We start from the raw sequence: 17,436 nt of genomic DNA, 5'->3' as shown, positions 1-17,436 counted from the left end.
ACAACTGTGATTTGTCTAATTGAACTGTAATGGTAACACAAAATGACATCCACTAGAAGGTAATCTGAAATTGAGATGACCAGAATTACAATCTAAAATCGTCATAAAACTGGCAAAGATAGGATGATAAACAGCTCAAAACTGGATGAGGGACTGTTACTTTCTTCACAATGACTAATTTGACTAGCTGTAATTAGTATGTACATGCGAGTTGTTTACCTTAATTGCATTATATATATATATATATATATATATATATATATATATATATATATATATATATATATATATATATATGTTTGTATATACTGTATATATTAGTTTGATTTAGGAGCCATTGTACTCGATACCCAGTATATTTATCCTATTTGAAAAATTATATCTGCGTTTATGTAAGACAAACTTTCCATTCTTGGTTTTATTTTTCGGAGGATTTTATGGTTTGTGAATGCCATATGTACTGGTTAAGTTTATAATAAATTCAAGAATGTGTATTGTCAACTATCTGTAACAGCAGCATTGTTAGAAATGCAGTCCAATATACTTGGCGAGCTCTTCCATTACTTACTTTGAGAAGGTTCTATCCTTCTGAGCTGGGACATGGACAGACCAACATTTCCACAGCAGTCAGGGCTGCTGATCATGCTGCCAAGGATGCTGCCACTTAATCCGTATTTTATTGTTCTTTTTTAATTTATTGGAGGTATTTTTGGAGTCTGGTCCATCGCTGTGCACAACAAAACAGGATGCATGTCTACACCAGAGGCAGGCAGTTAAACTTACAGTAGGAAGTCAGGCAAAACAACTGTTGAAGATATAATTATTTCAGAGAGAAGGAAGGGGAGGAAGAGATAGTGTCCGGAAAAGGAAGAAGATGGTGCACAGTAGGTTCTGCATTCTTCCCTGAACTGCACCAGTGAGGGAGAAAGTGGGAGATTCAGAAGGCGGTCGTTCTAGAGCCTTGGTCCTTACACCGAGAAGGCTTGTTGGCTTATACACTTCTTGCTTGCAAGAGATGTTCTCCTAGTAACGCGTGATCCATCGGAAGCGTTGCGTTTGAAGGCTAGAGTAGACAATCTGGTTTTCTCGGGAGCTTTGTGTAACGCACAATTGTTAAAGTGGAGTCTGGCAGCGAGAGGGAGTCAGGGTAAAGCTTTGAAGTAGGGAAAATGTGCTCAAACTTTGGATGGTAATTCATCGAGCTGCTGCCTGAGAAATTATTTAATTCGTATTAATGAGAAGCGGTTTAGTAAGAAATCATGGATGGCAAGAAGAAGAGGATGAACTCCGATAATATGTAAAAGGACTAGAGCCTCAACTGCGGTTTTTAGTTCGTAGCGGGAAGAAAGAGCTTAATTTTTGCACATGCTGCCTGGAATATATAGCCACGTGCTGTGTGCAAGCTGCGCAAGATCTGTGGAATCTATAGCCACGTGCTGCATGCAAGCTGCGCATGATCTGTGAAATCTATAGCCACGTGCTGCATGCAGGCTGCGCATGGTAACTGGAATCTATAGATAGGTGGCAGCGCATGATACCTGGAATCTGTAGCAAAGTGCTGTGTAGCCGGCTCCGCATGATTTCTGGAATGTAGCAACGTGCTACATTTAGGCTGCGCATGATGCCTGGAATCTGTAGCAACATGCTGCGTGCAGGCTGTGCATGATGTCTCTAGTGTGTACTAAATGTTGCATACAGGCTGAACGTGTTCTGGAGTCTGTAGAACGGTGTTGTGCAGAGGATGTACATGTCGTCTAGATGCAGGATGCTCATGGAAATCGGTGCCTACATGGCCCCTTTGTGACTGCCGTTCTGTAAGTGCTCAAAAATAGAAATGTGAGAGTGTTATGGCAGGATGTAAATTTTGACTTAAAGTCGATACAGTGGCAGGATGTATGTCTTAGATGAAGGTTTGGATCACGTGCTCCAAACGTGTGTGAGGTCACAGGTGCTGCTATTACATTCTTGTTAACATACATATTCAAATGTGTAGAAAATAATTAGAAGCAGCCGGGTCAAATGAGACTGCACCACCAGAATCAGTCACTAGCAATATGCAATATTGCCCACCTCAAACGTTCTGCTGCTTGTAGAACGTAAATATATACTTGAAAATTGATTGGATGAGAGGCAATATGATGACACAGGTAAACCAAGTAAACAAAATGTTACAGCACAAAACATATCAATGTTTTGTGTCTTCCATCTTTTATTTTCCTTGTTGCACTTCATAAAAACAGCCCAAACATGGGCTGCATCAGGGCTGTAATGGCCTACAATACAAGACCATTTATAAAACAAGCAAAGCAAAAAAAGGAAACAAAAAATCATTCTCTTAGAATGACTATACATATGTGGTAGAATGAGAGGAAAAAGTGATAAAAGACCCAAGTGTGTCGAACCAATAGTTGCGTAATCACCACATTTCAAAACCACGTGTGATAACAAAAAGATCCATAGGCTAAAAGTTCACACCCGTGAGAATGAAAATACCTAAACAGTGAAAGATTCTTAATCGAGGGAAAATCGTGATTAGAACCAAGTAAAAACAAGAAGAATGTAAAAAAGGGGTGCATGACAATAAGATGGGAGAGGAAGAAGGGAGAAAAAAGAGAAAATTGCCTTTAACCCAAAGTAGGCATGACTACAACACATCTACAATGGCTAGTAAAACTAGCTTACCAAGATAGTATGAGTGTAAGGTGTGTCTTCTGGTGAGCAAGTCAACGAGCAATAGGACACGGATTCTGTCGAACTATATTAGTCAGAAAAACTTTTCATTAATAAAAATGTTTGTGACCAATAATAAAAAGAAAAGCACAGACTGAGAAGCAAATGTAAATGCAAACATAACTAAAGTATGATGAAATGACGCACAATGAGGCAAGAGTATTCAATCAATGTCTGTGAAAAGAATTATCTGTAAGGAGAAACAATCTCAAATACGAAGGCGTTCTCAAAATTACAAAAGAGCATAGAAAAATTACAAGTAAAAAGATCTGCCCTTCTCATTCAAGGAAACTCCTGTATAGCACATATCACTCTACTAGAATAGCCTAGACACATGTCTTCAAAGAGATCGTGCAAAAACGGAAGAAGAAAAAAGGCTGCCATCAGCCAAAGGCTTTGTGCATAAAAAACGACAGTAAAGAGTAAAACTATTAAGCAACACGAACTGCTGCACTCCCTAATATAATGCGTATGTATCAAAACAAGTGGTTCAATATGAACGCGCTATGTGTGTAAGTATCAAAATACATCATAATAAAATCCAACCCAACATAGTAATGACTCTACATATGTAGATTCTAAATAATACGCTTCATTGCACCGGAGACAAAAATGAGACGGTAACCAAAACGAATGGTGAACGTACGCCACCAATCTACTAACCCCAAAAGAAGGGCCCACAACCAAAGCGCGAGAAGCATCAGACCGCGACCGGCAGATGCCCCCCGTCTGTTTTGCTATACTCTGTGCCACACAACAATTATTAAAAAGCAACGGGGGATTCATAAAAACTAATCGTTACGAGCTATATCGCGTACCCAGTAAAGCAGTACCACCAGAGTCCGGGTGTCAGTCCAAATAACTTTATAAAAACTCGGCAGCCAAATCGGTGTAAGCCGAAGGGCTGTCGAGAACAATCATCGATTTCAAAGACTACGTGCAATCAGCTTACTGAATGTTGGTATTGGCTGCACCCAAAAGGCTGTCCGGAGCCACCTCCATCTACGGCGTCCCGTATCTAGCCCGATAAACCAGAAAGAGCGCTTAGCGGCTAGAGAGCCATTTAAGGCGTCGGCCATCACCAGGCCGCCATACAGGAAGTAAATTTGACGAAGCCCTTCCGGGATCGAAAACGTGAGAAAAAAAACCCAACTAGAACAAAAAACAAAAAGGCTGGCAAAAACTTACTTCCGGTTCCATACCTCCATCAGAAGAAGGTCACCATCTCATAATCGGCGAACAGTTCGAAAACACTGAGTAACTAGTGCAAAGTATTAAATGCACATAGCGTTTGTAAACGACAAGGAACTATAATCTAACAAAGACTACCAAAAAATTCAGAATAATGAAAATAAATCAGAACTGTAAAGATGAATAAACGAGATGACACATTGTCACAAATTCCTCATTCCTAAGTTGAATAACCTTGTTAGCAGCACAATAGGCGCCTTATTATAGAGAATGCAGTCAACAAAGAACAACACACGATCTACTCGCCACTAAAGGCAAAGAGAAAATTACTGGTCGTAGTGAAATGTATATGAATGAAGAGAGGAGAAACAGAGCAAAACTAGCAGAAGAGTCACATTAGATACCATTGTTAAAATATAAAGACATTTTTTACGACAGCCAATATTTATGGGATGATTGAAAGCATGAACCCACTATTGTGTAATGATTCCAGAAAGTGGAAACAGAAAAGCACATTGAATCACGGACAATGAAAGTTATCTTCCATAAAGGAGGAACCCACAGTGATGTGTACATCAAGAGTATGCAACCAATATGATGTGTGGATTACAGTAAGTAGAAAAACAGAGCTCATAGAGTCCATGACAAAGATGCAGTAAAACATATTTTCCACATAGTTGATACATGAGTTACAAATCCAATTTGAAAAAATCATGTATCAAACAGTGTGTTGTAGGTACATGTATACAAAAATGAACAAGAAAAGGTATGAGGACAACACAGATCAAAAATGACAAAGAAAGGACCCTGAAAAAGTAATCTGACACTAATCAACGATATACACATGGACACATCGGATGGAGACATTACGTTCTAATGACAATGGCCACACATTATTTAGAGAAAGTAGTGTAGTTCCCTATCAGCATTCAGGCCCTGGGTTGAAGAACGTAACGTACAAATCCATCTAGCCTCCAATACTGTTACTGGTGATAGTATCAATGCCATGGAACTTGAACCGAGCCCGGTCCACACCCACTGTACATTCATGCGAGACAAGGGCATATGAATTGTCCCCATTTAAGGCAGCTCTACGGTGTTCATGTATTCGAACCTTCAATTGTCTGGTCGTGCTGCCTTCATAGATTTTATCACAGCCACAGATGACGACATAGACAACAAAGGCAGTAAGACAATTGATGAAATGTTCAATCTTATGTTTAGCATTACTGTTATAACTAAACGTTGATGTTTTGTTACATCCCAGATGACAGATATTACATGTACTGCATACATAGAATCCAGTGGGTTTACTCAACCATGAGTGTTGTTTAGTAATCTCCTGTAGGGTATAGCTAGGGCATAACACATCCCTAATCGTTCTGCTTCGTCTGAATGTCATGGATGGTCTTTCAGTAATCATGTTATCAATTCCTGGTACCCCTTTCAGCAGCGCCCAATGTTTACCCAGAGACTTAAAAACCTCATGGTTTAATGTTGAATAGGTGGTAATTAAGGACAATCACTGAGTCTCATCAGTTTTCTTTTTATGGCAGTTTAACATGTCCTCTCTTTTGATGTTCTGCACTTTACTAACAGCAGTCTCAAGTAACTGTGCATGATAGCCTCTTCTTTTTAGTCTATCTGTGGTCTTTCTTGAGTGTTCAGCAAAAGTACCATCTTCACTACAGTTTCTGCGAATCCGCAGAAGTTCCCCATAGGGGATTGCTTTCTTTGTCGAAGGAGGATGTGAGCTGGTAAAATGTAGAATACTGTTGACTGCTGTTTCTTTCCTATGTAAAGTACTGTGAATGGTCCTCCCTTTGATGTACAGTTCCAGATCTAGAAACTGAATTCTTGTTTGGGACATTTCAAGAGTAAATGAGCCATTCAGTGCGTTGTCATTAAGGAAGTTGTGATATTCCTTAAGTTCAGTGCCTGTGCCAGTCCAGATGATAATAATATCATCAATGTAGCGGGTCCAGAATTGGATATTTTTAGTCCAATCTGAGGCCGCTACGGATCATGCATGGGTGCGCTCCACCCACCCCGTAAAGAGGTTGGCGTTTAAAGGCGCAAACTTAGAACCCATAGCAGTACCCTGCTCTTGTTTGTACCATGTGGTGTTAAACATGAAAAAGTTATTATCAAGGATTAAATCTATCATCCCTAATATCATCAAGTTGTGATCAAACAGACTGGCATGTCTAGTGGAAAGATAAAAATCTACAGCTATTTCGCCAAATTCACGTTTGATACACGTATACAGGGATTCCACATCCAATGTGGCGAACCACATGTCATCCCATTCCAAATCCGAAAATTTATTGAGTAGGTCAGCAGTGTCCCTGATATACGAGGGAAAATTAATGACTAACGGCTGCAAGAATGTATCGACAAACTTAGCCAGTGCCTCTGTCCTGGAGCCAATTCTTGAAATGATAGGTTGTCCCGGTGGAAATGGCATTTTCTTATGTACCTTCGGGAGCAAGTAGATGCAAGGGTACCTAGGGTTACTTATAGACAGGAACCTGTATTCTGTATCGGATATAAGACCCAACTCTTTCCAATGTGTTAGTTGCATGTTGATCGTGATGGTGGCAGCAGTACAGGGGTTTTAAACAAGCTTGGTGTAGTGTGTGATATTATTGAGTTGTCTTTCAACCTCCTTCTCGTAGTCAGTCCTGATCATAATGACAACGTTCCCTCCCTTGTCAGCCTCACGTATTATTATGTTGCTATTATTGCGTAGATTCCTCATAGCTGTTCTCTCCAGTGATGTAAGGTTATCTGGCAAATGTTTTTTGAAACTACTGCCGTGTTTGTCTTCTAGATTGTATAATTCCTTGGTAACTAACTCATGAAAAACATCCAAGGTACTTAAATGTGCACCCTGGGGCATGAATTTGCTGGTATTATGATGACCACTATCACATATATAGTCTTGGGCAATATTCATACTAGCCAACGCATGTTCATAGGAGGAATCCTTGTCAGCATCTAGTGATAATAATGTGGCTAAATTTTTAATATGTGAAACAGTAACATCAGTACATACTGCGGATGCTGGCAAGATAGACCGCTCATAGTTGTTGACAGAAAAATGACATTTGAGTTTGGAATGTCTAACAAACTTAAATATTAAAATGTGGGTTACACGTTTTCGTTGATTCATGTTTCCTGCTTTCAATCATTATTTTTATGGTTGCAGGGACCGGATGAGATCGATAAAGTTACCGTCCCCAAGAGCAACGCCGATAACAAGAAGCGCCAGTTTGAAAAAGTTGAAGACGTCGATGTGCACACACAGAAACACTCTGAGGGTTTCTTCCATAAAACAGAAGTGTTGGCTGGTGAGTAGAACGTTAAGGCTGAAATATCGTGTTTATCCCATATTTAATTTCCAGGGATCAGGAAAAGAGCTAAAAGGGAACAAAAAATATTAATGCAGTGAACTTTCATTTTCCGGAATCCAGATGAGTTTATGAACCCAAATTGCTTTTGTAGCCCATTGTGGAGCAGCTAGGGTTAGTATTCCACCCTGGATAGCATAGAAGGTAGACCTTCTTGGCCTATCAAGAGATGCCTGCCATTTTAAGGCTTCTCAAATGTTTGTGTTTAAAGATTTTAATAAGAGTGTGTTAAAATTGTTTTTTTTAATTTTGGAGACTGCAGTTTGTTTATTTTGGAACAAACCTCTTTACTATGTGCTTCTTTAAAAAAATGTAAAAAACCAAGGCTAGCAGAATCGCATCCAATTTTTTTTTTCCCTCTTTTAGTGTCATTAGTTTACTGTGTGGCCCGAGTCAACATGTGTTACAGATGTGTGTTTACAGTTCCTAACTATTAGTACAGTAAAGGGGAGTATAACCCATTGATTCGAGACACCTTATTGTTTGACAATCTACTACCTACCACACCATGCTGCTGTCACCTTCATCTAATGCAATCTCTTCCCTCTCTGCGTCTCCCATCTGAGTTTGGGAACTATACCCTACCCTAAATGCCTCCACTAGACTGAAAGATACACTTACTAACGCAGACATTCCCTCTCTCTTCCTTCTCTCATATAACTCCACATGCTGCGTCAGCCGAGACCATCGGTGCCAAATCCAAACAATTCCTTCAAGCCCACAACGAGAACCCAGGCTTAACTCCACTATTATAAACATGTCCACCCTTAAGCGAGTTCCCATCACACAGACTACCCCAGCTGACACCAATCCACTCCTGAAATGCATGCTTCTCAACTGCAGATCGGCAGTGAAACATGCAGCAGACATTGCTCCCCTTATCCTTGCACAGAAACTTGACCTCAAGATCCTTACCAAAACATGGCTAAATCACTCCAATCATAGACACCCTAGTTCCACCTAAACACAACATCATTCGATTGGACAGCACTAATAGACAAAGGGTTGGCATTGCCTGTATACACCATAACGGTCTCTTACTGAAACAGGCTCAAACCGTGGTTCTAGCCTCTTGCGAATACCTGTGCTTGGATATTATAAGTAACAGCAGGCCTTTTTGCAAACTGCATGCTATTTACCATCCACCAGATAACAATCCTTTATTTATTGAATAAATTATTGAAATCCTCTCATTCAATGTGGGATAGCCTTGTTCCCAGATCTTCCTTGGAGACTTCAACCTCCACTGGAATGGTCCAAATGACCCAGTAGTGAATAGCCTCAAATCCTTTCCAGTAGACCTCAACCTAATCCAAATCTGTGACTGTCCCACACACTTCATGAGCGAGAGCTTGGACCTAATAATTGCTATCGCCAATTCCATCCAACTTGAATTGATCTTCCCGTGTGAGTGGACTGACCACCACCGCATCACTTTCCACATCTCAGATAGTTGGATTACAAAATTGACTCAAAGAAACCCAGACACTGGAAAAGGAATATGTAAAACACAAACCTGAATGAAATGTTATCCCTCCGCAATAATATTTTGCCTCCTCCTGTGGACATGTCTTATGCCCATGACCTTACAGTCCATCATAACAATTCCATGTTAAACATTATTGACATGATTGCCCCCACTACAACTAAAAATTATTTCCACCAAAGACTCCAAGCCATGGTTTAATGGCAGCCTAAACGCTGATAGATGAAATCTGAGACGAGCTAAACGCTCGTGGAGATTCTCACTGTCCCTTGAACACCATAAGCACCTGAGATCAATGAGAACCATTTACAACGAACAGATCAGAAGTGTGAAAGCAAACTTCTTTAGAAAGCAACTGGATAAAGCCAGAAATCTACAAAAAAAAAATTCCAGTTGGTTAAACTACAATGTAATTGTCAAAAAGGGAGAGGAGTTGGCCTAACGGTTAGGGCGCTCGACCTCGGAACTGGGTTCGAGTCTCGGTAACGACGCTAAAACATCCTGTGATTCTGGGCAAATCACTTAATCTCCACGTGCCTCACAAAAAAAATAAAAAAAAATATGAATGTGTGTCCTCATGTAACGTAACTGGTGCTATGTAAAGCGCTCTGATACCTGACTGGATTCGGGTCAAGTTTGCGCTATATAAAACTCTGCAAAGAAAAAACCCTTCCACAATCGAGTCTAGTCTGCTGCCAAATTGCGAGGAATTTGCCTCTTTCTTCCTTGAAAAGACAAAGAAGATTGAAAGTGATTTGCAGTCAACAATGGGCCACTTTCCATTCATTCCTAAAATCACCACCCCCTGACCCTTGAGCCCTTTCATACCCCTGGGGCTGTCCCTAAAAATAACGCTTCTTGAAACAACCTCAAAACTTTTGATGAAGTCTCCATCCGCAATATTCTTACAGCACTGAAACCCTCAAACCACTTCAGTGACCCTGTATCTGTGAATTTCTTCAATGAGAAGAAGAAATCTATACTTGCTCTTTGGATTAGGATAGTCAATCCCTCCCTACTTCAAGGCATGATCCCAGGTTGCCAAAAGTCGGGGCTTGTAAATCATATTTTGAAAAACCCATGGCGGACCATGAGGCCCTCAGCAACTTCCTCACAGTCACCAACATTCCGACTCTGGGGAAGCTCCTCGAGAAATGTGTCCATATCCAACTTTGTAACCACATAGATCTATTCGATCTCCTTGACTGATTACAAATTGGCTTCCACCAGGGTCACAGCACTAAAATCGCCCTTATACACGTAGTTGATGGCTCGTTAGCAATGCTGGATCAGAACGTATCTTGCCTTCTAATCCTCTTTGACCTCTCGTCTGCTTTTGTTGCTTTCAAATATGATCGCCTTCTAGACCTATAATGCGGTAAGGGTCTACCTGGGTCTGTTTTAAACTGGTTTGCGTAGTTTCTGTGCAATAGAATACAAAAAACCAAGGTCTATCAGTCCCTGTCCAATTCAACACCGGTTACACTATTGGTACCAGAGGGTTCCACGCTTTCACCCACTAACGTCTACCTGTTCATGGAGCCTTTAACTGAAAATTTGAAATCATCTAACATTCACTATCATATGTATGCTGATGACACCCAACTGTACCTGAAAATCTCTTCCCATGAGGATATCGGGTCCCTCAACACAACTCTTCCCGAAACTCAAAAATGGCTGACCTCCAACCACCTCAGACTAAGCACTCTCATAATAGAATTCCTCCTAATCGCCTCACCCAAGCAGTCTCTCGTTATTAAATAATATTTGAGCCAACTAACTGTTTTTAACTGCATACTACACATCCTAGAGGCCGCAAGATCACTGGAAAAAACACTAGATAAGAGCCTGAACATGCAGGAGCACATCAGCACTGCCACCAGAAGAGCAATCTTCCAAATTAGCATCTGAAGAGAAATTAACCCTTCCTCCCCCTGATGATTTCAAGTTTACTATTCAAGCCCTAGTAATCTCCAGGTTGGATTATGGAAGTGCAACCCTCTGTGGTTTACCGAGATACAAGTTGGCTCCCTGTGATGGTGCCCGACCATCCGGCGGCGGTGGCGACGGCGGCAACCAATCCAATATGGCTGCTGCCGAGAAACCAGGAAGTTGAGTCAGCGGTCTAGCTGACTCGGGAAGACGAGCGGACGTGCCCACTACAAAAGACTGCTGGGAGGCGGAAGCGGGATGTGGTGTGCTGGACTCTGAGGCGAGAAAGGAAGAAGAGTGGAGAAAGAACGGCCCGGACAACGAGGAGGAAGAAACCAACGCCGGCCGCAGACGGAGCATCACGCGGGACCTGCCTACTGGTCGGGGGGGAAGGCGAGAAAGACAGCGACCGCTCGAGTAGCACTGCCCACGGGACCACTGTTCTCCCGGACAACGAGGAGGCTGGGTCTCCCAACGCCACGGCCCAGGAGGGTCGTGGAAGCAGGCAAGTGCCGGGCATTTATGCTTCACTGATGAAGGGGCTGTGGACACGCATGAAGGGCACCCACGAATAAAGCACTAATGTCCCCTGCACATTAGGCACCCCACAGACAGTAGGGCTCTGGTGACGGTGCACACTTTCCCCTCCCTGTGTTCTGAGAATTAGAAACAGATAGCCTGAGTCTCTCCTTCTCTTTTTGTTTTCTTTTATTTGGGTCCGCGAGTGCCTGACACAGAAAGAAGGAACCTGGCGCCCAGAGAAGCCTAGAGTAGTGGATCCCACAAGCTACAAGCTCTTCTTCCTGTGCCTTTCACAGACTGATCTTCTTTTATTTTATTCAGCGCATGTGGAGATAACATACGCAGAACAATAAAGAAGAGAATACACCCTCATAGAGCGTTGAGAATACTTATTAAGAAAGTGGGGGGAGAAACCCGCCTCAATGATCCCATAACACTCCCCGAAGGGCCTTTTTTAATTCCCTCAGCTTGGCTCATCCCAGGATCCAAAAGAAACAACCACTTCTCACACCAGACTTGAAGTTTGTAAACTGGCTCCCATATGTGGCTAGGATTCAGCTAAAAATTGCATGCATAACCCACAAAGCCCTACACTTCAACACCTCACTGTACCTTGCACGAAAATTGGAGTTATCTGGCGGCTGCAGATCCTCCAGAAGCAACAGCACTATATTGCTAAAAGCAAAGAAATTCCTTAAAAAGAAAACCTACAACTGTGCCTTTTCAGGCATTGCCCTGAGAATTTGGAACTTCCTGTCCCCTGAAAGCAGACCGAGTCCCTGAACTAGGGCTTTCAAAAAAGAAGTTAAAGCCTTACTGATAGGTACTTTTCGGAACTACAATTCCTGAACTCTGCCCTCTGGACCACATTATGGAGTATTCTCTTCACACATGTTTACTACTTCCTACCTATGCTTCTGTATGTTTGCATTTCCGTCTTGAGCTTCAGGGGGCTCTCTCCCCTCTCCTTGACTGTGACATCCAGTTTCGTTATTGAATCTGTTTATTTTTGGTCGACTTGTTTTATCCCCCCCCCCTCCCCCCTCCCCCCAAACTATAAAAAAAAAAAAACTACTCTGATACCCTCTTGGGACATGTTCACTCTATGTAAAACTTTATAGATAAAGTTGGTAGGATGCACCGCAACATGGTGTGGCTTATCGCTAACTATATGGCGCTTCAATTTTTTCCAGTTTGTATATAATATATCCTCCCATAACTGGTAAAGACAAAATGCGATTGGGAAAACAGGAAACCTGATGTGGAAAAGCCTGGATTATGTCACATTTTTTTTCTATCTGCCAGTTGTTGCCTGAAAATAAGGATAGTATGTTGTGACTAGTGGAGAATTTGAGCCGGTGGTGGCCATAGGTGCTCAGGCCTAGGGATTAGTTTTCATCAGACTTTGACCCAGAAAAAGAGAAAGATAGACAGAAAAGGGATAAGGAGATGGAAGACAAGGATAGGAAAACAGTGGCAAAGATAGAAAGCAGGGATGAAATAGAACCTACAAAAAAATAGGCAGAACCATGTGATGGAATAAAGAGTAGACAGTCTTGCTATTGCGTTATCTATTCACGTAACCGCACCAACAGCGGGCTCATAATGAAAACGTAGGGTCCCTGCACTTAATGTGTATTATTTCAAGTAGATTAAACACTAATTGGGACTACATACTGAGTTCCTTGCAAGTTAAGTAACTGGTAGGAGATACTGCTGAAGGAGTTAAACGACTTCGAAAAGGTATTCCTGATGAGAATGCAAAGAAAGCTTCCCATGCCTCAGCGGCCCCTGAGTCGGGCCCCACCCTCAGGGAGCCGCTCACCCAGCCCACGGCCTATGAATATCTGAGGCATGGAGTGGCAGGGTCCCCGCACGGAGTTCTGCAGATGGGGAGGGGGCATCCTTGTGCATTATGCCACTCTGCACAAAGCATTGCAACCCCGCTCGGAAAGAGCAGGGTTGGGCTGCCGTCCTTTTGTTTTTCTTTCTTCTGCTCTCCACAGTAGCCCTGCTGTCTGTGTGTATGTGGTTGTTGCCAGAGCATGCTCTGCAGTGCCTGGAAAAATTTTAATAGAAGTTTTCTTCTCTTCAATATTTATTTTAGTCTTCCTTCTTTTTGAAATCCCCTGGATTGGGCTACATTGAGTGTGTGTCCTTGGCCTCCGACCTTTTTCCACCTGATTTTTATTTGAATATTACATCTCCTCATAATGTATATCGTCGACTGTCAGCCCAAAGCGTCTAATCCTGACAACCGAACCTGTAATCAGATTAACCTAAACCCCTAGGGGTGTGCCCAAAGCCGGCCTTCCTTTGTTTACCATTCGCCATTATTCTTACTGAAAGTGCTTGCAGTTCTATTGAATTCTGACATGTCCTTTATACCACAGAAAAATACAATGGGTTAGTATTTTTAGAATCGCGTCTCTGCACTTAGAAAACAATCTTCCTTTTATTCCTAAGGGTATATTTGCTGTCATAGAGATTCTGTGTATTGAATACAGCAGCGCATGTTACCTGGCACTCTCTCTCTCACAGTGACTTACACGCGCAAATGCCTTCAATTCAGCCCAGCAAGCTGCCAAATCCGTTTTAAATCTCTATATTTAGTACATTAATTTCTGGTCAAGTATTACTAGGAGAATGAGCCAACATCCTCGATTTGTCATCAGTTAAATACTGTGCCTCCATAAGAAATAAATGTTCTATTTTTTCTGCTTCTGTTTTAAAGAGCTCTACTGCCCTTTAAGCCAGACTTGTGCCTTAAAAAAAAAACTGCAAAAAAATCTGACATGGAGGGAAAGTAACCAAAATCATTAATCTAAAATAGAGGAAAAGAAAGAAGAGTTTTGCACCGCCACAGAGCTGCATTGGTACACATTCTCCGTCATTGGCTCTTCTTGACATCAGAGTACACTCGCACATTAAGCTGGGAATGCGCTGGATAAAAAAAAAACCGCAAAATAAGACGTCATTATCTCGGCTCTACCAAAGGTGTATTTTCTAGACTCATAGAGCTTGTTTTCACCCAAACACCCCTGCTTCTGCATATGTTAAGGGGCCCTTCCATAGGCCCTCCTAAATTTGTAATTTGCAGCATAGAACATAAACTAAATCATAATTCGGCTTTCAGAATTGGGGGCCAAGTTGCATCTCTAGAAAGGGGCGTGGCCGCCATTAGAGTGAAAGCGCGGCATGGGGCACTTTTACACACAAGCATTTGCAATGCAGTAGGTATCGCATTTACAAGAGTTTAAGCTATTGGCATTGTAAATGGCAATGCCATTTATTAATCTGTTTTAAAAACCAGCACTTAAATAAATGGCATTGTCATTTAAAATGCAAATAGCTCAAACTCTCGCAAATGTGAGACCTATTGCATTGCAAATGCTTGTTATAATTTGATATGGTGGGGAAGGGTTATTTGTAATAGGTGGTGTGTGTGGTTAGCAGGAGAACAGTATTTTTGTCATTTGAAGAGCTGTCCATGTTGTGTAGCTCTCGCTTTACTACTATATGTTGTAAGCAGGGGCAGATGTTTTGGGGTGCCATTTATAACATAAAATGATAGAAGGCTATGCAGTGAATAGCAAGTGTTTTTTCCTAATGGTTCTTGAGTGACATCATAGACAACTGAAGTATTGCTCTCACCGGCTTTCTAACACTCAGTGAAGGACATTGTTATCCATCCATGTATAATTCTATATATTGTGTACCCTGATTATGACGTCTCAAAGTATGATATGTTGAAGACATTTTCTTCCAGAACCAGAAGAAAAAGTAGACTTTAGGAGTGATGTTTTTAAATCATTAGCACAAGTCATTCGAAGCTAGAAAGAGACGCCAAGAATCTCCCGCGGTGGTTCCTAGTGAAAAATATTCAGATGCAAATTTCTTTCAGGGAGCATATGGAATAACAAGAGATTGAATAATGTGATTATGAAAACCTATTTGTACAGTTTATGAAATCTTATCTTGTTTTTCAGCGGTCATTGCTGGTGGAGTTATTGGCTTCTTGTTTGCAATTTTCCTGATCTTGCTACTGGTGTATCGCATGAGGAAGAAGGATGAAGGCAGCTATGACCTTGGGGAGCGTAAACCATCCAGTGCAGCCTACCAAAAGGCACCAACTAAAGAGTTTTATGCATAGAGCGCCAACCTAGTGTCTCTATTAATGAGATCACTGAACTTTTTTTAAATAAAGCTTTTGCATACAATATTGAAGATATGTTTTCATTAAGGGACCAGTACGGCCCTTTATGATAAAATCCCATTGTATTTAAAACTTTTTCATGTATTCTTTTGAAACGGTGTAAAATTCACACTTTTAAACGTCTGCATTGTTCTGTGAATAGCAGTGGCAACTATTAAGTTAAAAGGCCATTGAGGTTCACTGGAAAACAAACTTCATGCATAAATATAAAAATTTTCAATATAAATAATTTTTATCTTGCAGTTCTATGAAAGTTGTTTAATTGTGTCAGCATGTTCAATTCCTTCTATTTCATTAATTTATCTTTTTCCTAAAAAATAGAATGCCTTTTCTGTTGTAGTCATGTTGCAATTTGTCTTCGGTTCATTCAGATAATAATATCTTATTGTAAATGTGTCTCTTTTCAGCTGTGTGAACTGTAGCCTCTTCTTCCTCTCATTCTTATGCCTCCTTTCCTTCAGTCCATTTTACACATTGCTTTGTTTCTCTGTGTCGCACCAGGCACATTTGCTGCAACCGGTCTATGTGTATAACTGGATGATTGTTCCGAACAAACTGCGTAGTCGTGTTCTTACCAAGCGAATCTTATTTAAGAAAGATTTGATGTAAGCTACTGGCAAGCCGAAGCAAACCCAAAGACTCTTAACAGTATTCTGAGAAGTTACTGCAGATTTTTATGGCCACTTTTCGAGTTAATTTCTTTCCAGGTTGAAGGTACGAGTAGGGGTTTTAAAAAACCGTTTTGTTCTTAAAAATGAATTTAAGTTGTAAAAGTCCTTTGAAGCCTTTTAAGTGCCTATGATTCTATGTAACTTGTTTCAGACTTGTATTAATACGTGTATAACAGTAAAAAAAAAAAGTTGGTATTTTATAAGCACAGACAATTCTAATGGTAACTTTTGTAGTCTTACATCGATAGACTTAAATTGTAATTTGGGAACATAAACACTACTGAATAAAACAAGTGGCCTGATATTGAATAATGTACTGGCATGCCTTGTTTTTGTAACCATCTATGTTTTATTGGCAGTTGTACCCTCCAAGGTGCCCAAACGCACACAGAACACTCCTGTTGAGACCAACTCATTTATTAATGCTAGGATCTGATCCTCGAAGCTAGGGGCCAAAGCATTGCACTAGGGGCCAGTTCATGGTCTCACCTGCGGCTTGGGTGCAGTGCTTCCCTGCACAAGCTGGGCACACAGTAGTCACTGGTGTAGTAAACTGCGCATGCCCAGGGAATGAGTCGATGAGTGGCAGTGGAAAGGGATCTGCTCATTGCACAATTTGCTGGCTAGCAGCACATGAAATTCTGGAGGCTCCTATCGGTTTCCTAAGTTGGTTTAAGGATTTACAAATGGGTTGTGCAGAAGGCATGGTGAGGATGCATTCGCTTCCACTTCCCAGTCCTAACGTTGCACCTTCCTTGCTGGAAACAGCTCTGTGCAAGGGACAACTATTTTTTGATGTTACAGTAAAGCGATACAACCTTAACGTTTGCCAACCTAGGTAATCCACAGGACCGCTTCATTTGAATCGAAACTCCATACATATTGATGAAAATTGAAACAAACCAGAACTATGAAGTCTTCCCAAGACCACCTCACCTGCTGCCACACTGTGCATTGTGTTTAGTCTCTCAACTCGGCCCTTGATCTTGTAGAACGATTACTGTGTTGTTTCTATTCCAAGTTATTTTGTATTACGACAGTGAGTCAATAGGCGCTTTGCAACAATCTTGGCGTAGTCCACATACTATTGGAACTTGCTTTCCGATACATGGAATAAAGTGTAGTAATACTTCCTGTCTAAGGATAGGTGTATGATGAAAGGCACTTAGCTTCTCAACATAACTCACTACAATCCCAGGAGCCTACACTACATTATCTCCACAGCACAAGTTGTTTATCAACAGATGCGGTATAAAGTGACAATTGAGTATCACA

General features: G+C 41.3%; 1 protein-coding gene across 1 annotated transcript in view; it reads left to right on the top strand.

The window, feature by feature from the left end:
• Nucleotides 1-16,473, top strand: part of SDC2 (syndecan 2) — a 215,349-nt gene extending 198,876 nt beyond the window's left edge. The window contains exons 4-5 of the mRNA XM_085605213.1: nucleotides 7,133-7,274; nucleotides 15,264-16,473. Coding sequence (XP_085461339.1) covers nucleotides 7,133-7,274; nucleotides 15,264-15,427 — 306 coding nt within the window. The 3' untranslated portion in view covers nucleotides 15,428-16,473. The remainder of the gene's footprint in view (nucleotides 1-7,132; nucleotides 7,275-15,263) is intronic.
• The last annotated feature ends 963 nt before the right edge of the window (nucleotides 16,474-17,436 follow it).

This window comes from Triturus cristatus, chromosome 5_1, assembly GCF_964204655.1.
Source record: "Triturus cristatus chromosome 5_1, aTriCri1.1, whole genome shotgun sequence".
Classification (NCBI taxonomy): domain Eukaryota; kingdom Metazoa; phylum Chordata; class Amphibia; order Caudata; family Salamandridae; genus Triturus; species Triturus cristatus.
Note: the sequence above shows the minus strand (reverse complement) of the source record. Positions and strands in the feature narration are given on the sequence as shown.